At 34.8% G+C, this 24,680-nt stretch overlaps 4 protein-coding genes across 7 annotated transcripts; 1 reads left to right on the top strand and 3 right to left on the bottom strand.

Moving 5' to 3' along the window:
- Window positions 1-319: 319 nt before the first annotated feature.
- Window positions 320-3,283, bottom strand: LOC133854609 (uncharacterized). Of its 3 annotated transcripts, none has more exons than XM_062290847.1 (4): window positions 3,002-3,276; window positions 2,205-2,389; window positions 920-1,052; window positions 320-843 (listed from the first exon to the last, which is right to left on the bottom strand). In XM_062290847.1, the coding sequence occupies exons 2-4, from the start codon at window positions 2,366-2,368 to the stop codon at window positions 787-789; spliced, it is 354 nt and encodes a 117-aa protein (XP_062146831.1). In that variant the 5' UTR covers window positions 2,369-2,389; window positions 3,002-3,276; the 3' UTR covers window positions 320-786. The 3 variants fall into 3 exon arrangements, with proteins under 3 accessions (XP_062146831.1, XP_062146830.1, XP_062146829.1); XM_062290846.1 differs by having other exon boundaries at window positions 2,205-2,434; window positions 3,002-3,274; XM_062290845.1 differs by lacking the exon at window positions 2,205-2,389 and having other exon boundaries at window positions 3,002-3,283.
- Window positions 3,284-3,885: 602 nt separating this feature from the next.
- LOC133854883 (uncharacterized) lies at window positions 3,886-7,278 on the top strand. 2 transcript variants are annotated; one of them, XM_062291149.1, is made up of 8 exons: window positions 3,891-4,165; window positions 4,711-5,119; window positions 5,200-5,366; window positions 5,691-5,793; window positions 6,055-6,171; window positions 6,257-6,430; window positions 6,533-6,656; window positions 6,726-7,278. In XM_062291149.1, exons 2-8 carry the CDS (start codon window positions 4,835-4,837, stop codon window positions 6,863-6,865), a joined length of 1,110 nt encoding a protein of 369 aa, XP_062147133.1. In that variant the 5' UTR covers window positions 3,891-4,165; window positions 4,711-4,834; the 3' UTR covers window positions 6,866-7,278. The 2 variants fall into 2 exon arrangements, with proteins under 2 accessions (XP_062147132.1, XP_062147133.1); XM_062291148.1 differs by having other exon boundaries at window positions 3,886-4,165; window positions 6,533-7,278.
- Window positions 6,474-8,414, bottom strand: LOC133854885 (uncharacterized). Its single transcript, XM_062291150.1, has 3 exons — window positions 8,186-8,414; window positions 7,058-7,190; window positions 6,474-6,980 (listed from the first exon to the last, which is right to left on the bottom strand). The coding sequence occupies exons 1-3, from the start codon at window positions 8,347-8,349 to the stop codon at window positions 6,924-6,926; spliced, it is 354 nt and encodes a 117-aa protein (XP_062147134.1). The 5' UTR covers window positions 8,350-8,414; the 3' UTR covers window positions 6,474-6,923.
- Window positions 8,415-12,657: 4,243 nt separating this feature from the next.
- Window positions 12,658-17,903, bottom strand: LOC133854404 (uncharacterized protein At5g41620-like). Its single transcript, XM_062290600.1, has 3 exons — window positions 17,308-17,903; window positions 15,040-15,165; window positions 12,658-14,494 (listed from the first exon to the last, which is right to left on the bottom strand). Exons 1-3 carry the CDS (start codon window positions 17,704-17,706, stop codon window positions 12,980-12,982), a joined length of 2,040 nt encoding a protein of 679 aa, XP_062146584.1. The 5' UTR covers window positions 17,707-17,903; the 3' UTR covers window positions 12,658-12,979.
- Window positions 17,904-24,680: the final 6,777 nt, after the last annotated feature.

The raw sequence follows: 24,680 nt of genomic DNA, 5'->3' as shown, positions 1-24,680 counted from the left end.
CCTATTAAACATGGGATTAGAGTAGTTTTGGCTCTGAGATGTTGTAGCCTTTCCCTTCCTATGGATTTTATTGTTCATGTTGATTATGGAAGGTTTATATCATGGCTCGCCTCTTCAGAGAATTCGTTCATCAGCAGAAGTTTCTGCGGGACATGGTTATAATCTGATTGACACAAGAACATGTAAGATTCTCAACGTCGAAACGGCGTCGAGGAACCAGATTTCCATTAGAGAGGTTGGAGCAACACCATTTTTCCATGAAAACATGTATCTCCGTCTTCTTGTCCAGCAGGTATGAAATAAGGCACAGCCAGATAAATTGAACCAAACATATGTTTAATTTGTCAAGTTAGTCAACTTCAATTGAAAATTTGAATCATGGGTCATGTGTAAAGGTACAGGATGAGAAATCCATAAGCAGGCAATAAAATCAGCTCTGCTACCAAAAGGATCAAGAAACGAATTCCTGTCACTTCTGGGAGATATGGATGACACAGAATACCCCATCTACATGACAGGTAATCTGAAGAATATCCAAATACCTTGTCTGAATACTCTCTTGACTACCCTTTATGCCATATTCTCAGGTCCAACACTCTGCACACCATGTACGGCTGTAATAGATCTGGATGAACAAACACTATCAATTATTGAAGGGAATCCAAAGAAAGTAGAAGCTTCTCATATCTTCACCATGACATCAAAAGAGTTCAAGATGCCACAATAAAGCTCTTCGCTGCCTACTTCCTTTGCTAGAATCAGAAGGAACTCGTTTCTTTAAGGCACTTAAACCGGTTCATAGAGGCCTAACACGTGGCCATCAAGACCTTGCATGGCTGCAACCTGATCCAAGCAAGTTATACAAGACCTTTAATCCTGAACAACGAGACTAAAAACTAAGTTTAAGTTGTCACTTTACCTTTCCATGGATCTCATATTTGATGGGACCATCTAGTTCAGCTCCTAATGCCATCAATTTTGTCACTGTGCTGTTAATGTCAGTCACTGTGAATGATAGAAGTGAAGAGTATCCATTCTGCATGGCATGGTCACTGTGAAACTACATTAGCAACTAGCATGTTCAACTATAGGATGGATTTCTACAAAAGTTAAAATCTTATGAAGTAGATTTTCCTACCTCTTATCTAAAACTTAAAAAATTTGCAAGACCAGCCTGTGTACTTAGGGACGTCATACGCTTTTTTCAATAATATTTTTACCTACTTATCAAAAAAAAATTTGCAAGACCGGCAAAGAAGGCCAAATTATTTCGTACTTAATACTCCAATCATCACATAAGAGAAACCAAAAGCATGACTAAACTTAAATGGAACATATTGATTACGGGGTATTGACATTCATATTGCATTGAAAGCTGACGTCCTAGTTTTGCATATAAGGTGGATAGGAAACATGGTTAAATTACATTATTGCACCACCAGAAGAACCATATCATAACATCTAGTGATTATCTAGATGTTTCGGTTATCTACATATACAAGCATACTGCCATACGTTGAAGCAGGCAGATTAGCAAACACGTTATAATCCTATATTGCCGCTTCAAGCTAGTGAATATGCATCTTGGAATGGACCTAAGGAGAACATATTCGCCACTGGAACAGATGTACCCTCTTTTAGAAACAGAGATGCCAAAAAACTCCTATTCTATCTTCGTGTAGGTACCCACAAGGCTTTTCTTTTCAAGTGCAATGCAAAGAACCCCAAATTTCAATCTAAAATTTAGCAATACCCTCTTTCCTCACTACAGAATCTTCCTCCGATTTTTCCTGTAGTTCCACTTCATACCAACTTGAAACAAGATTATCTTTTTAACTCCTATATAATATGTTCCAATCCAACATATATGGTCCACTAACTAAAGAAAATTGTTCCAAGGAAGCCAAAGATAAGTCTGATTATCAAGAAATCAAGCCTGGTCAAAGTTACCTTCTAACCTCCTTATTTACACCATGTCAAAATTAAACGGTTGAGTACATCACCTAAACCATATGAATTTCATGTTCACAGCCAGTTACATTTTTCCTCCCATTCGTTCCACACACAAGGGTACCACCTATTTTTATGATAAATCTCATATCCGTTATTAGAACAACATAGTTATTATCAAGTATCTAGATTTTGTAGGCAATTTGTCAAACACAAGCAATGCATAGGGGCAAAGAAGATAGAGAATGCATTACTTGTTGGATTGCATAAGGCCGAGTTTGAGAGGGCCGGATTGGAGCTCCGCCCATCGGAGAGTGCAAACATTGACGGTGAAATCCAACCCCTCTGAGTAGAACCGAGCAGCTTTGGGTACGTCCTTGTGTAGCTGTAGTAGCCACCTAAATGATGCTGTCGCCATCTCTCACTCTCTCTCTCGCTTCTGTGTGTCTGTGTGTGTACACGAGAGAGAGAGAATGATCTAACTCTGTATAAAAAGTATTTTTACTTTTGTAAATTTTGACAGGAACAAGATAAAGTCTCAAACTACAGCCAAGACAAGCTTTTGCTAAAGCAAGGTGCAGTGACCATGACAAAGCAATCATCATTCAATTGTACCAAACATACCCTCAATATCTTTTGCTAAAGCAAGGTGCAGTAACCATGACAAGATTATGAATTTCAACAAACAGTCAAAAAACCACAATATTAGCAGCAAATAGCAATCTTATTTAACCCTGCAAGTACCAAAAACAAACAAATAGAATTCAATGAAAAATTATTTTTGCACAATATTACTATGTACAACATTTACACAACCCATGCACATAGGTTCACGTGCATAGGTCCACCAATGTATTGGTGAGTGGTTGTGTAAATGTTGTGCACAACAATGGTGTGAACCAATCACTCCTCGATTTCAATAGGTCTTGAGACTACTCTCATACAGACAAAAATTCCAGACCCAACGCAGATCAAGCAACTCAAAAAATCAGATCTGTATGAAGGAGAGAATATCAGAAGGAAAATCGAAACAAAACAGAGAAGATCTTACGGTGGATGGGTCGTCGGAGTCGTCTGCGGTGGTGGTGGCTCGGCTGAGCTCGTCGTGGCAGTACGCTCGTCGTGGTGGTGGCTCGGCTGAGTATGGAAAAACACTTCTAAATTTTTATATTTTTCCTGCTTCACAAAATGCAACTTCTCATACTCTCTCTCCAGCTCCCAATCTACAAAATCACCAACTCTATAACTAGATGAGTAGATGAATGTTGGATTGCTGTAAATTTTCAAACCCATTATGAAGACAGTCCAGTGCCAAACACCAAATACCCATACAAAAAAAAAAAAAAAAATTGCCCATAGGAGAAGAAAGCATATAACACAAGAAAAAAGAAGTTATCTATTTATTTTTGTTTAAAAAAAATACTAAAGGTGTTGCATTTTAATTAGTACTTTTGTTGAAAAAGGCACGCCTAGTTTTTACTTTGCCAAATAAACTTTAGTACTACTTGTAACGTCTCACATCGCCTCGATATATTTGTACATTTCTTGATACAATGCGTTTTAAAACTGTAATGACCAAACATATCAAAACTCCACAATTAAACGTACTTTTATGAGAGTAGTATCAGGATAGGTAATCACATGAAAGCCTGGTTCGAAAGAGCAAAAAACAAACAATATTATATTGTTGGGAGTAGATTATTACACTACTGCACTAATAAATTTCACACTTACCTTTCAATTTCCATTCATGCACTATTTTTATAGGTTTCGTTATTATTATTATTATTATTATTTATTTTTATAAAGTCTTAGTGTTACAGTAGAGAGTTCTATCATCTAGAATTATATAACAAACTTTCTAGGTAGTTCTTTTTTGTTTTTCTTCTCAAGTTGACTAGAAGATGGCCTTCATTTTTTTTGTTCTTTTGTCACTAGTTTCTTTATGAGCCTATGAAGAAGATAAATAGGCTTCAGCCTTCTGTCTTAACACCCACCACTTGTAGTTTCAAGTTTCGTCTTTCTCAGTTTTGGACTCTCTCAGCCTCTCAGTCTTTCTCTATCAAATTTTTGGGGTTGCCATGGACCTCCAAAGTACGTCGTAGCTCCGCCCCTAGTAGTAGAGAAAGAAGAAGCGTTTGCGGAAGAGATAGCCATTGATGAGAATTGGCTTCTTTATGGCCTGATACCATGTTAAATAAAGAAGAGGATAAAGGTTTGTTCTATATTTACGAATATTTACTATTGTGATGTTAGTTACTCAAGTATTGTATTTCACTAATTAGGAGTTCTTTTCAATTTAAAATTTATTTTGTTGTTAATAAAATACTCACAGAAAGTATTTGTGAATATGTGGTATTATCCCACCATAAGTGGAGTTTTGTGGTAATTTCCTGCCTGAAGTGGAGTTTTGTGGTAATCTCCAGAGCCAATGGCCTTTGATAGCATAGAAAAAATGCTACATGGTAACACTTTCGAATATACCATACATTGCATGGCCCTAGCATGTGAAAGTCTTATTATCCACCATACATTGCATGGCCATATCATGTTTACCTGGAGTCCAGGGTATGCAATACATAGATATGCATAATATCGTCATTCATGGATTTTAATCTAAACTAGTTGAACTCTAATTATCCAGGAAACAAATCATTGTTTCCCAACTTCTCCCAACAGTAACCACTTGGCATTGGGGCATTTTAATGTTAACTAAGATAATATAGATTCAAATTTGGGAATTTAATATACATTTTGCAGGTATAACAATGAGTTCATGGCTCAATAAGTAGATGATTTTAATCAACCGTTGGGGAATCGTCGGCGAGCGATCCGTTTGAAGGCTTACTTTAATTGGGCAATTTCTCTACAGAGAGTAGTTCAAATGGAGAGCTCAAATTTGGAAGGAAAAGTGCTAGAAATGTTTGAAGTTGGACCCTGTAGAGATGCTTACCAGATGGGTTTGCTAATAGGTCAAAGGTTCTCCAATCTCATCAGAAGCAGATTGGCCAAAGACCTGATTCTTCAAGAACAGCTCCTACCTTTTGCCCAAACCCCACAAGCACAGCCACTTATCAAAGCCCTTACTGATAATAACCAAAAGAAGTTTCCCAGATATTGGGATGAACTCCTAGGGACAGCTGAGGGCAGTGGAGTGCCTGTTCTTCATGTAATTATACGACTTAATTTCAGGCTAACAAAAAGAATTTTGTTGAATGTATCATTTACATTCTAGTTGTTCATATGCAGATAATACTGATCAACCTGAGGAAAGAGATTATTCCATTTCTTCCAAAGACTACTATAATTTCTAATGCAGATACTCCAGATGACTGCTCTGATGTTCTCATTGTTAGTGATTCCATTGCCATGGCAGCCCACAATGAGGATGGAAATGTTGCTTTACTTGGCCACACGTATAGTCTATTCTTTTATTTTCTATTTTAGGCTTTACAAAAAACTTACTTGAGTCAATCAAATTCGATTGGTTTTCGTAAAGAAATAATAATAATATTTAATAGACTGTCACATGACTAAAACGACGTGACAGTAAAAATCAACCAATGGTTTTTCTTTTCACAAAGCCTTTGATCAATGATTTTTCTTTTCACAAGCCCTTATTGATCAAAGGCTAAATTTTATTGACACGTCATTTCAGGAGTATGGCAGTAGTATAACAGTTTATTAAATAGCATTACTCTTTCTTTCAAAATTTATAACCTTTTTATGTGGGTTTTCAGCTACTTGATAAAGGCAATGCTTCCAAATGGACTATCCTTCATTGCTTATACATATGCAGGAGAGCTCCCAAGCTGTGCATTTGGATTCAACAGTCATGGATTGGTAAATTTTTTCTCAATCATCAACAATCAGGGTTGAAACAATCTGTGCATCGAAATTTGAACTATTTTCTACAAAAAAGTTAAAAAAATAAAATAAAAAATCATCACCTATCAAACATGGGAATAGAGTAGTTTTGGCTCTGGATGCCATAATGTGGATTGCTCCATAAGTATTCTAACTTCAACATAATCGAATTTAACTATCTTTCATAATACTTGGTTGATGGATATGTATATAATTTCTTTATCCACATACTTTCAGGCATTCACATTGAATGCAGTACCCCCAACTGAAGACGAGATTGTGGCGGGTGGCATCGGACGGAACTTCATTTCTCGCGATCTCCTTGAAGCGTCGGGCATTGATGATGCTTTAACAGTAAGATGTTGTAGACTTTCCCTTCCTATGGATTTTATGGTTCACGTTGACTATGGAAGGTTTATATCATGGCTCGTCTCCTCAGAGAATTCGTTCATCAGCAGAAGTTTCTGTGGGACATAATTATAATCTGATTGACACAAGAACACGTAAGATTCTCAACGTCGAAACAGCATCGAGGAACCGGATTTCCATTAGAGAGGTTGGAGAAACACCATTTTTCCATGCAAACATGTATCTCCATCTTCCCGTCCAGCAGGTATGAAATAAGGCACATCCAGATAAATTGAACCAAACAAATGTTTAATTTATCAAGTTAGTTAACTTCATTTGAAATTTTGAATCATGTGTAATTGTAAAGGTACAAGATGAGAACTCCATAAGCAGGCAAAAAAGAGCAGCTCTGCTACCCAAAGGATCAAGAAACGAATTCCTGTCACTTCTGGGAGATATCGATGACACAAAATACCCCATCTACATGACAGGTAATCTGAAGAATATTCGAATACCTTGTCTAAATACTCTCTTGATTATCCTATATGCCATATTCTCAGGTCCAACACTCTATACACTATGTACGGCTGTAATAGATCTGGATGAACAAACACTATCCATTATTGAAGGGAATCCAAAGGAAGGAGAAGCTTCTCATGTCTTCACCATGTCATCAAAAGAGATCAAGATGCCACAGTAAAGCTCTGCACTGCCTACTTCGTTTGCTAGAATCAGAAGTAACTCATTTCTTAAGGCACTTAAACCGGTTCATAGAGGCCTAACACGTGGCCATCAAGACCTCGCATGGCTGCAACCTGATCCAAGCAAATTATACAAGACCTTTAGACCCTGAACAAGAAGACTAAAAATTAAGTTTAAGTTGTCACTTTACCTTTCCATGGATCTCATATTTGATGGGACCATCTAGTTCAGCTCCTAATGCCATCAATTTTGTCACTGTACTGTTAATGTCAGTCACTGTGAATGATAGAAGTGAAGAGTATCCATTCTGCATGGCATGGTCACTGTGAAACTACATTAGCAACTGGCATGTTCAACTATAGGATGGATTTCTACAAAAATTAAAATCTTGTGAAGTAGATTTTCCTACCACTTATCTCATCTAAAACTTCAAAAATTTGCAAGACTGGAAAAGAAGGCCAAACTATTTCGTACTTAATAAGCCAATCATCACATAAGAGAAACCAAAAGCATGACTAAACTTAAATGGAACATATTGATTACGGGGTATAGACATTCAAATTGCGTTGAAAGCTGACGTGCTAGTTTTGCATATAAGGTGGATAGGAAACATGGTTAAATTTCATTATTGCACCACCAGAAGAACCATATCTAAGCATCTTTCTGCTCTTGCCGCTTCAAACTAGTGAATATGCATCTTGGAATGGACCTAAGGAGAACATATTCGCCACTGGAACAGATGCACCCTCTTTTAGAAACAGAGATGCCATAAAACTCCTATTCTATCTTCGTGTAGGTACCCACAAGGCTTTTCTTTTCAAGTGCAATGCAAAGAACCCCCAAATTTCAATCTAAAATTTAGCAATACCCTCTTTCCTCACTACAGAATTTTCCTCCGATTTTTCCTGTAGTTCCACTTCATACCAACTCGAAACAAGATTATCTTTTTAACTCCTGTAGAATATGTTCCAATCCAACATATATGGTCAACTAACTAAAGAAAATTGTTCCAAGTAAGCCAAAGAAAAGTCTGATGGCCAAGAAATCAAGCCCGGTCAAAGTTGCCTTCTAACCTCCTTATTTACACCATGTCAAAATTAAACGGTTGGGTACATCACCTAAACCGTATGAATTTCATGTTCATAGCCAGTTACATTTTTCCTGCCATTCGTTCCACACACAAGGGTACCACCTATTTGTATGATAAATCTCATATCCGTTCTAGAACAACATAGTTATTATCGAGTATCTAGATTTTGTAGGCAATTTGTCAAACACAAGCAGTGCATAGGGGCAAAGAAGATAGAGAATGCATTACTTGTTGGATTGCATAAGGCCGAGTTTGAGAGGGCCGGATTGGAGCTCCGCCCATCGGAGAGTGCAAACATTGACGGTGAAATCCAACCCCTCTGTGTAGAACCGAGCAGCTTTGGGTACGTCCTTGTGTAGCTGTAGTAACCACCTAAACGACGCCGTCGCCATCTCTCACTCTTTCTCGCTTCTGTCTGTCACTCTGTGTGTGTACGTGAGAGAGAATGGTCTAACTAGAATCTGTCTTTTTTTTTTTTTTTTTTTTTTTTTATAACAACCACAACAAAGTCCAGCATATTGGACAAAAAATTATGAAATTTTTTTTAAAAAAAATGTCTAAATGATGCCCAAAAAATAGGCCCAATATTAAAAATAGTTTTAAAAATCCAATTTTTTAAAATTTCAATATCTGGTCTGGATAACCGAGTACCAACCGGTAACCACTGGTTATTACATATCCGGTAACCGGCTACCTGGTTACCAGAACCAGTTTATAATTTTCACCAACCGGCTACTTGGGTTACGATTACCTATTTTGGCCAATAACTAATAACCGTAACCGAATTTTCACCCCTAATTGCATGTCCATATCATGTTTACCTGGAGTCCCAGGCATGCAATACATAAATATGCATCGTAATTCATGAATTTTACTCCAGACTAGTTGAACTCTAATTACCGCCCGGAAACACATTATTGTTTCCCAACTTCTATCAACAGTAACCAGTTGGCACTAGGGAATTTTAATGTTAACTAGTAATATAAGTAATTGAATTTATTACATGATAATATAGATTCAAATTTGGGAATTGTATAAACATTTTGCAGGTTTAAACGTAAGTTCACGGCTTAGTAAGTAGATGATTCCAATCAACCGTTGGGGAACCGTCGGTTACCGATCCATTAGAAGGGTTAAGTTAGTTGGGCACCTGGTCCATCTCGAAGGCGAGTGGGCCTTTCCCTGAGCCCGTAGGATAGCAAGCCTTGTTTAAAAGAAAATGAGATATGTGGGAAATTTCTCAATGATATTACAAGTAATGTTCATAGTATTGTATAGTGGTTTTACAAGAGACTATGTAAGGGAAACTATTTCTGATTTACAATCAATCAGATCGAATTGATACAAAATCATTTCTATATTTCTGGCTTTAGAAGGCCCTAAGAGACCTCTAGTAATTGGTATCACAAAAAAATATATGTTTATAGGAGGCTTAGGCTTTACGAAAACTTAGTTGAGTCAATCAAATACGATTGGTTTTCGTAAATAAATGATATTTAATAGATTATCACACGATTGAAATGACGTGACAGTAAAAATTAACTAATAATTTTTCTTTTTACACGTTTTTACCGATCAAAAGACTAAATTTTACTCTCACTTTATTTTAAGAGTATAACAGTAATATAACAGTTTATTAAATAGCGTTACTCTTTCTTTTGTAATTTGCAACCTTTTTACGTGGGTTTTCAGATACTTGATAAAGGCGACGCTTTCAAATGGACTATCCTTCTTTGCTTATACATATGCAGAAGAGCTCCCAAGCTGTGCATTTGGATTCAACAGTCATGGATTGGTAAAAATTTTCTCAATCATCAACAATCAGGGTTGAAACAATATGTGCATGCAACGAAATTTGAACTATTTTTTATTGGGCTGGTAATTTTTGACATGACCTCTGAACCTAATACGAAGTTAAAGGGTTAGGGTTAAGCTGAAAAGGGTTGGCCCGTTTAATAAACGTGTTGTTATCAGGTCAACTCGTTTGACCCGTAGGTCGACCCGTTTGACCCTTGGGTAGACCTGTATACTTAAACCTTCTTTTTTTTTTTTCAACATTAAAAAGTAAACTTAAATAATCATGTTACCTCTCTCTTTCTCTTAATGTCTAAAGAGTAAAGATTAAACTAAAAAAATCTTATAAAAAACAAAACAAGTCTTTTTCTTTTATTGAGTTAGAACTTGAGCAAAAAAATGCAGAGACTAAAAAATAAGTTAGTCAAGTTTTTTTTTTCTTCAAGTTTTCGAATTTGAAGTTGAACCAAAACAAGTAAACAATAAAACAACTCAATGTTTCATACTTTCAACTATGGAGTAATATGATTATTCAAATAATATGATTTTTTTTTTTAGTTTAAATTTGTGTTTTTATTTTTATAGATTTTATTATATAAGGGCTAATCAGGTCGGGTTGGGACAACCTAACACAACCCATTTAATAAATGTATCAAACGGGTCGGGTTGTGTCAACTCGTTATTAGTTAAACAGGGAGTGTCAGAATTAACTCTTAACAGGTCGACGGGTCAAACGGGTTAACCCAAATCTGACACATGAACCCGTTTTACGGGCCCTAATTTTTTACAAAAAGTTAAAAATAAAGCACGTCCAGATAAATTGAACCAAACAAATGTTTAATTTATCAAGTTAGTCGTCAACTTCAATTGAAATTTTTAATCATGGGTAATTGTAAAGGTACAGGATGAGAGCTCTACAAGCAGGCAAAAAAGAGCAGCTATTCTACCAAAAGGATCAAGAAACAAACTTATGTTAGAGCACTAGTAGCAGTTATCCTATATTGGTTTCCTTCCCTATATTTAGAGAAAATTTCATGAAAAAATCAAAAAACTTCTCACAGCAGATACTCTATATTTAGATGAGGGAGTTGGGAATAAATAGTAATTCCTTATGTATAAATGTCTACTATTCATTCCCTATGTATTATTTTAATATAAAAGAAGTATAATTAATTGATATAGAGAAGAGAGAAAAAGTAGGAAAGAGAGAAAAAGAATAAAATAAGAGTAAAAAAACAATATTTAATTGATATAGGAAAATATAAGGGAATCTATTGTGTGATTTTTTTTATAGGGAAGTAAAAAGTAGTTTTGTTCCCTAAATTTAGGGAAAATGGTTGGGAATCTGCTGCTAGTGCTCTTAACTTCTGGGACATACAGATGACACAAAATACCCCATCGACAGGAAAGGTAATCGGAAGAATGTTTGAATACCTTGTCTAAATACCATTAAGGTGGTAGTTGAGTTGGTAAAGTAACAGGGAATAGGGTTCAACTCTCCTCTCCTTTCTTCCTAGTGGTCATGGGTTCAAACCCGCTTGTGGTAATAGTCCATGAATCATATACTACTAAGAAAAGGCTTTACCAACTTGCACTTTGGTGGAGCTGTAGTGATGGGCTCGTCTTTCAAAGCAATAGCTATGGTTCAAACCGAACATTTCACAGTGGGTGGGAACCCCAATGATCACGCCCAAGGGAAGTAATTGCACTGAACGCCCCTTCCCGCCTTTTCAAATAAAAAAAAAAAAATCAAAAAATCTTGTCTATATACTCTCTTAATTATATATCCTTTATGCCATATTCTCATGTCCAACACTATACACACTATGTACGACTGTAATAGATCTGGATGAACAAACACTATCCATTATTGAAGGGAATCCAAAGAAAGAAGAAGCTTCTCATGTCTTCACCATGTCATCAAAAGAGATCAAGATGCCACCATAAAGCTCTTCGCTGCCTACTTCTTCGTTTGCATGGAGGCCTAACACGTGGCCATTAACACCTCGCAACACACCATTTTTTTCCACAAAAAAAATATTAAAAATTAAAATTTTACCCCTAAATTTTTTATTTATTTAGTTTTGCCCCCTCCCCTCTTTCTTTTTTTTTTTTTTTCTTTTTTTTTTTTTAATTTTAATTTTACCCTCCAAATCTCAAATGCCGGCTCCGCCGGTGATTGCATGGGTACTTAAGAGTTAATTAAAATTATGCAAAGTTAATTACATTGACTAACTAGAGAAATTCAGAGAAAAATTTGCCATTTTTAGTAATAAATATTGTTAACATAATCGAATGGAAGAGCGATGGATAGATTATTATCTGGTTGCAGACATTGAAAATGATATATTCAAGACTTATTAACCAATAAAGAAATCATGCAGCGAATTTAAAATATGAAAACTCATCAAGGATAATTAAATAAATTAACACTATGCGTGACAAAATAAATTGTAAGTTACATTTATATGTTTTAAATAATAATTAAACTTTGTTGAATTGTTTATTTATTTCGTTAGTTATATTCTTTATATGAAAAAGTATCTAACGATTTTTCATACGAACCAAACACCGAATAATATTTTTTGAATCATTTCAAGATTGCTCAAATCCTCCATCCTTTTTTCTGTCTACAAACAATACCCAACCAAGTTTGGCAGTAAAAGGCTACTTAATCTGCTCAATAACCTTCTGAGAAGTAGACTTGCAGAACAGGGATTTGTATACAACGATCATTGAATATACAAACAAGAGAGCGAAAAAAAAAACACTTGGAAAGCATTTGCATGCATGGTTTCAGGATCATTTCCAACAAATGAAACAAACAGACTTTCCATATATATATATATATATATATAGAGAGAGAGAGAGAGAGAGAGAGAGAGAGAGAGAGAGAGAGGGAGTAGTGATGACTACCTGGGATGAGAGCAGAAAGGCTCAAAAGTAATTACTCAAAATTGTAATGGGTCCGGAAATTCTTCTTATCCATGTAGCTATGTAGTAACATTACACTCATATACAGACTTAAATTACAAAAATTACAAAAGATAGAACAGAACTATCATCATTTAAAAATAAAGAGTGACATCCAAAATCAGAGAAGGTAACATGGCCAATATTCACAGAATGCAAATTCCCAGCTGGAGAGGCAGACCCATCCACTCCCATAAGCCTGAAAGGAAGCTTTTTAGAACCTTTGTAAGCTTTAAACCAGTAAATTCTGGAAACCTATGAGAAGCGTTTGAAAGCTTTTAAACGTGAGCGTGGACCCTTTGACCTTGCTTCAAGAAGCTTTGCCTTCAAAGTATTCTCCTTCAAGCCTGGAGGCAATTTTGAAGATTCAGTGACATCAAGATCTGGGGATGCTAGTTTTGGCATCCATTGTCGTACCGGACTTGCCTGATTCCTCCATCCCGAGTTACTGCAGGAAGCCTCCCCATAATTACTGTCAGGATTTAAGTTCCCGCCATCCGACAATGAGAATTGGCTTATTAGGTTATCAACCATGTAATTGGAACTCATCCCATGGATTTCATCATGTATATTCCTATCATGGTAACTGCTGTCTTCAGTGGCTTCGCAATGTTCAGACTTTTGGGATATGCTTACATCAACTGGCTTCGCTTCTGTGGTTTTACCCTGTTCTGTATCTACTGCCTGGGACTTCTTATTTCCATTGCATGGCATAGCCCAGGCCATTTGCTCTTCGAACTTAACTTGCAAGCCGGATGGAGTTCGACTTTTTACCCGTTGATGAGAGATGAAACTTCTCTTCATTTCATTTGATTTCACTGCTTCATCAATATGACCATCCGCAGCTTCATCCCCATGTGATTTTAAGTCATTGTTGCTTGGTTTGTTCAGCTCAAAACAATGTGAATCACTGCCTAAAGAATCTTCATCATCACCCATGTCCTGAGGTGCACTCAGAGCCTCATTCAAAGGGACAGATTCAAGTGACTTGCGGCGATCTCTCGGCAGCTGGTTATCCATACTTTTAGAGTTATCCAGGCGTTTAGCTTGAAGGAAGGTTTCTATTTCAAGGCTTAACTTGTCCACTATTGAGTTCTTTTCTGCAAAACCATGCTGGGCTTCTTCTAGCTGCATCTGCATCCGTTCATCAAGCCATGATTCAGATATATGAAGAATAAGACGATCTCGGTCAGCCCTTCGAGCCCCATCCTTGTCATATTTCTGTTTTAAAGCATGGACTTCTTGTTCATAGTCTTTAATTCCCCTAGCAAACTCGTCACAGAGGTCTTCCAACAATGTCCTTGATTTTCTCTCCCTTTCCACCTCTTTCACAGCAATAGAAAGAGAAGATTTCACCTCAGAAAGGTCCCGAGCTAACTTTCTGTGGAGGCTCTCTGATCTTTTCCTTAACTTCCTCTCATCTTCCAGCTCATCTCTCACTGACTGAACTGCAGCATGGATCCGTTCCTGCTCCTTGCTCTTCCTAACTAGTTTATCTTCTGCAATTTGCTTCAATAAATCATCCATCTCATGTCGACCAGCTTGCCTATCCCGAAGCAACTCTTTGATTTTGTGACGGGATTGGTCCAGCTCCATTTTAAATGCTTTTATCAATGACATATTGGACGCATGCTGTTCTTCCAAGCTCCAGATCCGATTTAATACTTTGAGCAGTTCTGTAGATGTCTTAAGATTATAATGTGATTCACCAATCCTTCCCTTAAAATCCAAAGAACTGGTAGGAGTGACTGCAGGGTTATAAGGTGCCACCTGCAAGAGAAAGGCATGTAAACCAATGAATGAGTATGATGGAGAGAACTGATTTTGGAAGGTTAAGATACCAAGACAGGAGTTCAATGAGAAAAAAACATAAGGTCCACATTCTAAGGTGAGTAATATCTTTGGAGTCAACTTTATGCAGACACACTTGACTCAGATTCATAATACAACTTAGAAATACTCCAAAATTATGTATAATAAAACACGTCAATTGGTTTAACCCACTGCCCAAGGGCTACAGGGTCATGCTTCCCTAGGTGCATTCTTGACAATTCAAGGAATATGCATTGCTCCATAGTCTTTCACATAGTATTCAAAGGTACAAATTTGTGAATCTGGTCCATGCCTCATCAGTTTGTGTAGGACGCATCATAGGCAGTCTGCCTTATTCTGGATTCTTAATAGTATTGTCTCCGGCAAAACCAATACTAAACCATAATGAAAATAATCATTTTATGTGGTATCGCTCATCTACTTGAAATTAATGGTGAAAGAGCATTAACTTCAAAATTTGTCAAAAAGATCATGATGCTTACCTCCATGGAACTACCATAACTTGCAGGAGATACAGGCTGCAGGGCGTGATTATTCCTTTCAATTGATCGATGATGTTGCATCAGTGATGCAGCAACATGTCTCCTCAAACTGCTTGCACTCCCCGGCTGGCAGGGATCATCAGATAAAACTCAGTTGCAAAGAGATTGTTGGAAATATTATGGAATACAAGAGAAAAAATTATGAAGGCAAAATAAAATGAGAATTCAAGGCTCAATCGCAACAATGATATCTTTAAAACCTATTTTGTCCCATTTTTCAGTGCTAAAGGATTTGACAAAATAGTTCACAGAATACAATGAAACCCCAATATTACTCTAGAATAACACTTTCTAGAGTAACAAGAAAACACCATTGTGAAGAGAATAAAAAAAACAAGAGATATGTAGGAGAATCGAGAAAAGCTATGAGATTGTGTCTTTGCATATGACCAAAGGGTCATATTTTTATAGTGGTTTTGGACATATCCAATGGTCCAAAATCATTTGATCTAATGGTCACGAATTGTAATCACCAAATCCAATTTAATAGACACTTAAAATAGCATATTACACTCTTCCAACGGCTAGAAAACGCTCAGATTTTCTTTAATTTCGCACCCGGATCGACCAAACTATCTCGGTTGACCAAGCTTTTCCCGAGCCTTCTATCGAGACTCTCGGGTTTTTGTATGGACCCGTGATGCATCAAGTAGAGTCAACCGAGACTAGTCTTAGTCAACTTTTTAATTTCCAAAATAAATTAGAGTTCCTCAATCCGATATGCACATGTAAAGTGCACCTCATAACACCCATTGCCCGTGCTCGTGACGCGAGTGGCTTTGCCGCCGCTAGGCAGCTAGCTCTCTTCTACGTCACTCAATTAGACATCTTTGTATCTAGCCAATGTGGGACAACTTTTCTTCTTACACTTGAAAATTTTGGTTTTCCCTCCAAAATTTTGGATTGACTTGAAGATGTAAATCTTTCAATTAAATGCACATAAAACTTTTAGATATAAAACAGATTTCATAATTATTTCAAATACTCAAAATAAATAAATTTATTTATTTATCTTAAAATAAATCTAAGAGAGATAACTTCCAACCTTGGTTTAAGAGGTCCATCCTTTCTAGGGATGTCCAAAACACAGAAGTGTTCAAACCTCCATAAATAGCACAGAGTGGAGTAGATATACTTAGAATTGGCCAGGTTACGAGATAACACAATACATAATAAACATCTCTCTCACTGCTCAATTTGAGCAATTCGTATCAAATATATGCTTCTTCATTCAATCGTCAAGGTCATTATTTTAGTTAATTATCCATGGAGTAAAACAGAGAAATGGTGGCATAATCAGGGTTGAAGAAATATGTAGCACTTTCAAACAATTCATGTGAGAGTTCCACACAAAAGTTAATTTAGTAAGATTAAAGCAGCTAGCACGTATATGGCACGGCAGAGTTAACAAGAAACATCTAATCATTAAAGTAGAAATCCTCACCAAATAGAAAATGAAACTTCAGAGTTCTTTGCTTTGTATGAGAACCATTGAGTAGAGAATTAAAAGAAGAAGAACCACGGATTCAAAACAAACGACGATAATGAATAACAAGAAAATCAACAAGACAACATAAGATGTAAAATAGGTTCTACAATTGAATCAATGAGAAGAACAAACATCAGACAATCTTTACCAATGGCCCAATTAAAGAGGATTAAAAATCCCAGAAACCCACAACGAAAATTCAAAAAACCCCCCTTTTAACCAGAAAAAGAAAAAGGGAAAAAAAAAAAAAAAAAAAAAAAATCTATTCTCCCATTCACATTTCCTGCCCATCTGGACGAACAAACATATCTATAAATGAAAGAGCCACGCCGAAGCTTTAAACGAGTAAAACATGCTTGGTATAACACATATTTACGGAAAAGAAAGAAAACAACAACAAGTCTAATAACACGTGACATTTTAACAAGTGATTTTGCCTTGACACAAGAAACTCCATACACTGAAACCCCATGAATCACAAGAACCACTAATAAACAAATACATACAGAACAAAAAAAAATACTCACAAACATCAACACACTCATCCACACATGATCTTGCCCAAGTAAAAATGTAGGTTTTAGGAAAATAATCTGAAAGAACCAAAAAGAGAAAAACCCCACTAAAAATTGGACATACCCAGAAACTCAAACATGCCAAAAAAAAAAATACCCAAATCAGACACCTCAAATCTAGGCAAAAGAGAAAAACCCCAATACCTGGTCAGGAGAAGTAGTAGAATTATCAGCCAAAAAGTGGGAAAGATCCAGACCCTTGTCCTTTCTGAGCTTATTATAGTGGTGCTGGTGGCGGCGCAGCCTAGAGTCAGCCCCAGGACCAGCATTACTGACACCACGGTGCATTTTAGACCGTGGAAAATAAAGTTGCTGGAACTCCCAGAGAGCCGCGGCGAGCTTTCTAGCAGAAGGAGGAGGGTGAAAAGGGTAGCCCCTAATGATGGTATCATGGGCAGTAGGAGGCGCCCAAAGTCTCCAAGAGAGCACTGGAGTGCAAGGGCCCCCTCTTTTCCCTTCCAACAATACCCCTCTCCTCAACTTTTCTCCTAAATTTTCCTCCTTTCCTGCTCCCCCTTCCCCACTTTTCCCTTCCCTTTCCATTCTCTCTCTCTCTCTCGCTCTTTTTTATGCTTCTTTCTCTCTCATTCTTTTTTTTCAAACAAAAAAAAAAACTCTAGTGTTTTGGGTTTGGGAAAGTATAGGCCTGCTGCCTAGTGGGGTTTTTTGTCTTTGGCCTGGTTTGGTTTCTTTCTTCTTCTTCTTCTTCTTTCTCCAGCTCAGTCTTTGACCTCCATGGCCAAAGGGGTCATGAGAATTGGTTGGATTACCCGCCGCGTATTTTAGATGGGTCACCCGCCACAAAATGGTTGTACGCTGAAAGGATAAATTCCTTTTAGGCCCCCCGAGTACAATCCTGTGATTCCTGTGCTTGTCTTACGTGCGCATGCGGACGTATGAACATGTTACATACGTACTTGCATGTAACATGTTCAAACTCATTTACGACATCAATACATGTTTTAAGTAATTTTTTATATCACTTTTTAAAAATATAATATGATGATTTATATAAAATTAGTGTAATAAATAAGTGTGAAGATTAATATTAATTTATACAATTATATGCAGGGATGAAGAAATGAGGGTTGGTAAGCCCTGATATAGGCTATGACCCCTCAATTCTTAAAAGAAAAAATATAGGTAAAAAAAAAAAAAGAAAAAAATTAACTTGTTGGTCCTTAGCAACAAAATTTTTGAACCCTCAGCTTGCCCAATATAGTTTTTGGCTCCGTTCCTAATTACATGAGATACTAAGGTATGTTAATGTTTTGACTAATGTTACAAATTAAATTTTAATCTCACAAATATCTCGCTAAGATGGCATGATAGTCCTAACCAAATATTTTATTATTCAATGTTTAAAAAAAAAAATAGACATGTTACATGCACATATTTTTTTAAATTAACCACCGGATCTGCAGAACTCACAAATCCAACAATCGATTTAGAATAAAGATGAACAATAAATGGACAAATAATATACAAATATCATTTCTCTATAAAAAAAAAAATTAAAAAAAAAATTATGACTTAAAAGTATAACTATTTTGAGTGTTTTATGTTTTGAATTGTTTGTTAATATATTTTTTTTGGAATAAAAAAAAAAAAAAAAATTGACAAATATAATCCAAGTTTTTGGAAAGAAGTTGCCATAATTCTGTCCCGCCTTGCTTCTGATTATCATTACTCTTATTACTATACTTGGAGTCTTAACATAAAATGCCTTGTACTGAACCGTCATTTTAACTAGCCTAACAATTTGCCCGACAGAAGGACTTATATTTGAACTCGTGTAAATTAAGTTAGAAGAAAATAAAAATAATAATGAAATAATAATGGTCAGACCATCAGAGGATGATGGATCCTGATATTTATAAAATGGGACCTAATCTTCTGACATTTGATCGTTGTGTTTTGGTTTATGAAATAAATATTTTATTGAGGAAGTAAATAATTATATATTACTGAAAATAAAAAAAAAGTAAAATAAAATAAATATTTATATTCTTTAATTTGGTGACAATATATAAATACTTTAATTAGAATCGAATTAACATTACTAAGAATTTTACATTAATTTTTTTTTTTAAAGAAAAAAAAGGTTTTCACTTATATATGGGTGGCCACCACCCACAGAAGAGTCGGGGGTGATCGTAGCCACCCCCAAAGCCCATCGATGGTGGCGAGGCTACCTTCGACTCTATTTTTATTTTTAAAAAAAAATAAAAATTAAGAAAAAATATATAAAATAATATGAGCAGTTTTTTTTAAAAATAAAATAAAATATATTCCTTTAAGAATGATCATTCTTTCTCATTTTTAAGAAGAGTAGTTATGTTATTCAATTTCAAATTCTATTTCAATAACCAAACTAATCTATGTTTGAAACACACCAAAACTGTTCTGCAGGAAAGTAATCGAAGCTCGAGAACCTACACCCCTGTAGGCCACGTTTGGTGAAACCCATTAACTGCATGAACAACTTGAGTTTAAAAAATGAGTTTTTATTTCATTGTTTCGTTGCCATTAATGATAAGATAATGTTGCACGTACTATATATAATTAACCTAATATAATCTTGATAGATATCTTAGTTTTCATGATGATCTTGAAAATGTTAGATGCAGAAATATACTACGAGAAATAAAATATGAAAAACAAAAAGAAGAGAGAAAAATAAAAAAGAGAAACCGATGAAACCGTTAGAGTTACGTCTTCGTTATATTGATCTATGTTTTATATATTATAAAAGGTCTCTATTTATAGAAAAAATGTAATAAATGTATAGAAAATATATATATGCATGTAATATTTAGAGAATACAAATATAAATATATTAAAGGGATCCAATTGCACTTATGTGAGACTTCGTTCGGACTCTATTTGTTTGGGAAAGAATTTGAACAATCCTAACCCTATGTTTCCGAACTCGTTAAGCATATGCTCGAAGAAAGTAAGGCCCAAACAAGCTCAAATATGGACGGCCTTATTACTCATGCTTGAAATCCAAAGTTTATGATGCGCATGAAATTAATATCATAGATTATCTTTTTATCCTCTTAAAAAATCAATGGGTGCCGGAGTTGCTACAATTGCTTCGGCAAGAGCTACTGTCGGTATTAGAAACGTGTTCAGCTCTTTGATCCATTCTGTGGCACGAAATTCATCATTGGCTAAACAATCATTTGATTATGCCATTTTGGGCTTTGCTCTAACCAAAGCTATTGCATTATTTGGCCATTATTTTATATATGTAGTTTTTAAAATTACTATTGACTTTTAATTCAATGATAATTTTAAAAATCACATTAACTTTGAGAGAATAAAAAATGGTTTCTATCCTTACTCGATGCGGATATGACATGTCATCATGTTTAAAGTTCAAACAAGCTTGAACATGAATTGCCGTAATGGAGATGAATATGGACTGTCAATGTTTTCTACAACGGATATGCTTTACTTTTCTTAACAACATGAAAGTCTGATCCTAAAACTAATACTCAACAAATTCTGGTATTATGAGTAATGTTAGGATTATCCTTTTATATTTTTTTAAAATTGATGTGACTTTTAAAATCGAGATATGATCTTTTGCTACTCCAAGACACAACTTTTAATCACTTTGTCTATGTGGCAAAGTGGTTCCCTAACTAGTTTTATGGTTTTTATTTCTTAAAAAAAATTATAAATTAAAAGTAAATGTTGCCATGTAGACAAAGATGGTTAGCAGTTGTGTTATGGAATGTCAATGTATCATGCCTATTTAAAATCACTATTAGATCAAAATCAAATAATGATCCAGCCAATAATAATTTTAAAAGCCACATCTAACACCTGGTTCAACCGCCTTTACTGGCGGTATGAGTTATTGGCATTCGTGCCAAGAATCAATAGGCCCGTGTCATTCATTTGATGTATTGCCTCTTATTGTCTGCTTTCTTTGGTTCTTATTGTTGTGTTGCTCAATCTTAATTTGTTATTTTTAGTTACAATTCTTCTTCATTTACCTATAAAATAAAATAGAAATAAAAACAAAAAACAAAATAAAAAACATGTTTAGAATTTTATTATATGTCTGGCCAAGAAAACAAAATGACTTTTCTTACGCAATATGAAAAATAACAGTTTTTTTTTTTTTTTTTTTTTTTTTTTTTTTTTTCTAAGAAATGAAAAATACCAGTTATTTACCTACTATAAAAAAGTATACGAATTGGTAATAGCTAATAGCTAGTAGCCTTCGTTCTGCCACACCTTCCCGTGGCGTGTTGGAGTCTCTAATGTCACGTCGCGGCAAAATGTAGGCCGTTGGATCTTACTCCTTCCAGGCCTCTACTTTTAGGCACGGCAGACGGTATATTATATATAGTACTACATGTCATATAATATATATATATATATATATATATATAATAGTTTTCCTCTTTTTGATCGGGCTACCCCTATCTGGGAGAGACATGTTACATGCACATCAATTTTATATCTTTTATACATTATTTTTCTAAATCAATCATTAGATCTGTACGACCCATACTTGGAGTAATATTATATGTCACTTTATTATCTCATTATATTATTTGGTGTATGTAAAGTGGCTTTTCATAGTATTTGGTGTATGAAAATTAATTTTTTTAGTTGATGGATCACGCCATAAAAACTTTGAGGGAATGAGAGATAATAGGGTAATGTATATAGCATTACTCACTACACTCTCGTCCCGTTTCAATGCCACTAGATTGATGTAGCAATATGGCTGATGGGACAGTTGGTGCATGAAAATTAATTTTTTTGATTGGGAGATCACGCCACATAATTTTTGAGGGAATAAGAGATAATGGAGTGATGTGTCGCATTACTCATTTCGCTATCGTCCCATTCCAATGCCACTAGACTGATGTGACAGTACGGCTGATAAGTACTGCCACATTAGCTAAAGCCTCAATGGAATGATAGTGTAGTATATGTATTTCTCTTTCTACGGGTCTTAAAGACTAATTTTATTGTTAGAGCTTAAAAATACTTAGGCCTCGTTTAAAACTGTGTTGAAAAATAGAATTTTTGTCTATAAAAAAAGTTTGAAGTATTTTTCTAAAAAAAAAAAAAAAAAAAAAAAAAACCTTATTTTCAAACTTGTTCAAAATGCAGTTTCGGATTTTTTAAGAACAAAAAAGTCATTTTTTTATTAAGTTTTTTTACTTAATGAACCTAATTTTACTTAACATAACTTTTTATGTATTAAAAGTTACTTTTTAAACAGCTTAAGTCGCCCTTTTTCTTTTTCTTTTTTTTCTTTTTAATTATATTGAAGTAGCTTGAGCTGGGATCCATTACTATTCACTAGATCCTATTTTTGACTTTTTAACACCCACTCTCTTATTAGCTCTCTATTCTCCTACAGTGTGGACCTCACTTTTGTTTATGAGCTCCATATTCATGATATTAATCTCAGTAAAACAAAGTATTATGTGTAAATTGATAGTAAATAATGAGTTGGAATTAGTTGGTTAATATTCTAACATTTTGTTTTAATGAGTCACAATATGTAGCATATTTATTCAAATGAAAAATAAATTTTAGAGTAAGAATTTTATTGAGAAAGTGAATAATTATATATTACTGAAAATGAAAGAAAGTAAAATAGAATAAATATTCATATTCCTTTAATATGGTGATAACATATATAAATAATTTAATTAGAATCGAATTAAAATTATTAAAAACTCTACATTATTTTATTATTATTATTATTATTTTTAAAAAAAAGAAGAAAAATCTTTTCACTTATGGGTGGCCACCACCCACAGAAGAGTCGGGGGTGGTCGCAGCCACCCCCAAAGCCCTTCGGTGGTAGCAAGGCAACCTCCAAGTTCATTTGTGTTTGGCCAACCACCTATCGGCCAGCCATGATATCACTTAGGATTTTATTTTATATATATATATATATAGTTTATTTATTTATTTAAAAATGATCATTCTTCTCATTTTTTAGTTATTCCTCTCGTAAGAGAAAATAGTCATTCAATTTCAATTCTACTCGAAGAACCAAACCACATATGAAACTAATCTATATGTTTGAAACACACCAAAACTGTGCTGCAGCTAGCCTGCAGGAAAGTAATCAAAGTACGAGAACCTACACCTTGTAGGCCACGTTTGGTGAAACCTATTAACTGCATGAACAACTTGAGTTTAAAAAATGAGTTTTTATTTCATTGTGCATCGTCGTTGCCATTCTGATTTAATTATAAGATAATGTTGCACGTACTATAATTAACCTAATACAATCTTGACAGATATCGTAGTTTTCATGATATTGATCTTGAAAATGTTAGATGCAGAAATATACTATAAGAAATAAAGTATGAAAAACAGAAAGAAGAGAGAAGAAGAAAGAAAGAGATAGAAACTGACGAAACCATTAGGGTTAGGTCTTCATTGTTTTGATATGTGTTTTATTATATAATATAAAAGGTCTCTATTTATAGGAAAAATATAATAAATGTATAGAAAATATATATATATGCATGTAATATTTAGAGAATACAAATATAAATATATTGAAGGGATCCTATTGCACTTATGTGAGAATTTGTTCGGACTTTATTTGTTTGGAAAAGAATTTGAACAACCCTAATCCTATGTGTCTGAACCCTTTGAGCATATGCTCGAACAAAGTAAACCCCAAATATGGACGGCCCTATTACTCATGCTTGAAATCCAAAATATATGATGCGCATGAATAATTAATGTTATGGATTATCTTTTTATCCTCTTCAAGTTTATGTAGCTTTTGAAATTACTATTAAATTTGAGATGTATTATTATTGCTTTTGATTCAATGATGATTTTAAAAACCACATCAACATTGAAAGGATAAAAAAAAAAAATGGTTCCTATCCTTACTCGATGCGGATATGACATGTCACCATGTTCAAAGTTCAAACAAGCTCGAACATGAATTGCCGTATGGAGATGAACATGGACGGTCAATGTTTTCTACAACATATATGCTTTACTTTTCTCAATAGCATGAAAGCCGGATCCTAAAACTAATACACAACAATTTCATTATATATGGTATATATTATGAGTAATGTTAGGATTATCTTTTTATCATTTTAAAGTTGATGTGGCTTTTAAAATCATCATTAGATCAAAACCAAATAATGATCCAGCCTAAATTCAATAATAATTTTAAATGACACATCAACACTTGGTTTAACCGCCTTTATTGGCGGCATGGGTTCTTGGTATTTGTACGTGTCAAGTATCAATAGACCCCCGCCATTCATTTGATGCATTGCCTCTTATTGTTTGTTTTCTCTAGTGCTTATTGTTGGGTTGCCTAGCCCTAATATGTTGTTTTTAGTTGTAATTTTTCTTTATTTACCTAAAAAAAAAAAAAAAAAAACATGTTTAGAATTTTATTCTGTCTGGCCAAAAAAACAAAATGACTTTTCTTTCCCAAAATGAAAAATAACAGTTGTTTTTTTTAAAAAAAAGAAATGAAAAATTAA

Source organism: Alnus glutinosa, chromosome 13 (assembly GCF_958979055.1).
Source record: "Alnus glutinosa chromosome 13, dhAlnGlut1.1, whole genome shotgun sequence".
In the NCBI taxonomy this organism is placed as follows: Eukaryota; Viridiplantae; Streptophyta; class Magnoliopsida; order Fagales; family Betulaceae; genus Alnus; species Alnus glutinosa.
Note: the sequence above shows the minus strand (reverse complement) of the source record. Positions and strands in the feature narration are given on the sequence as shown.

What these genes read in the sequence shown, in the direction of transcription:
- LOC133854609 (XM_062290845.1), bottom strand. Translation starts at nt 3,243, where the DNA reads ATGGGTTTGAAAATTTACAGCAATCCAACATTCATCTACTCATCTAGT. An exon ending in ACTCCGACGACCCATCCACC is followed by an intron (nt 1,053 to 3,001) that starts GTAAGATCTTCT and finishes GTAGTTTCACAG; the next exon opens with TGACCATGCCATGCAGAATG. An exon ending in AATATGAGATCCATGGAAAG is followed by an intron (nt 844 to 919) that starts GTAAAGTGACAA and finishes TGCTTGGATCAG; the next exon opens with GTTGCAGCCATGCAAGGTCT.
- LOC133854883 (XM_062291148.1), top strand. Translation starts at nt 4,835, where the DNA reads ATGGAGAGCTCAAATTTGGAAGGAAAAGTGCTAGAAATGTTTGAAGTT. An exon ending in GCATTGATGATGCTTTAACA is followed by an intron (nt 6,172 to 6,256) that starts GTAAGATGTTGT and finishes TCGTCTCCTCAG; the next exon opens with AGAATTCGTTCATCAGCAGA. An exon ending in TCCATCTTCCCGTCCAGCAG is followed by an intron (nt 6,431 to 6,532) that starts GTATGAAATAAG and finishes GTAATTGTAAAG; the next exon opens with GTACAAGATGAGAACTCCAT.
- LOC133854885 (XM_062291150.1), bottom strand. Translation starts at nt 8,349, where the DNA reads ATGGCGACGGCGTCGTTTAGGTGGTTACTACAGCTACACAAGGACGTA. An exon ending in GGCCTTATGCAATCCAACAA is followed by an intron (nt 7,191 to 8,185) that starts GTAATGCATTCT and finishes GTAGTTTCACAG; the next exon opens with TGACCATGCCATGCAGAATG. An exon ending in AATATGAGATCCATGGAAAG is followed by an intron (nt 6,981 to 7,057) that starts GTAAAGTGACAA and finishes TGCTTGGATCAG; the next exon opens with GTTGCAGCCATGCGAGGTCT.
- LOC133854404 (XM_062290600.1), bottom strand. Translation starts at nt 17,706, where the DNA reads ATGGAAAGGGAAGGGAAAAGTGGGGAAGGGGGAGCAGGAAAGGAGGAA. An exon ending in CTACTACTTCTCCTGACCAG is followed by an intron (nt 15,166 to 17,307) that starts GTATTGGGGTTT and finishes GATCCCTGCCAG; the next exon opens with CCGGGGAGTGCAAGCAGTTT. An exon ending in GTTATGGTAGTTCCATGGAG is followed by an intron (nt 14,495 to 15,039) that starts GTAAGCATCATG and finishes TTTCTCTTGCAG; the next exon opens with GTGGCACCTTATAACCCTGC.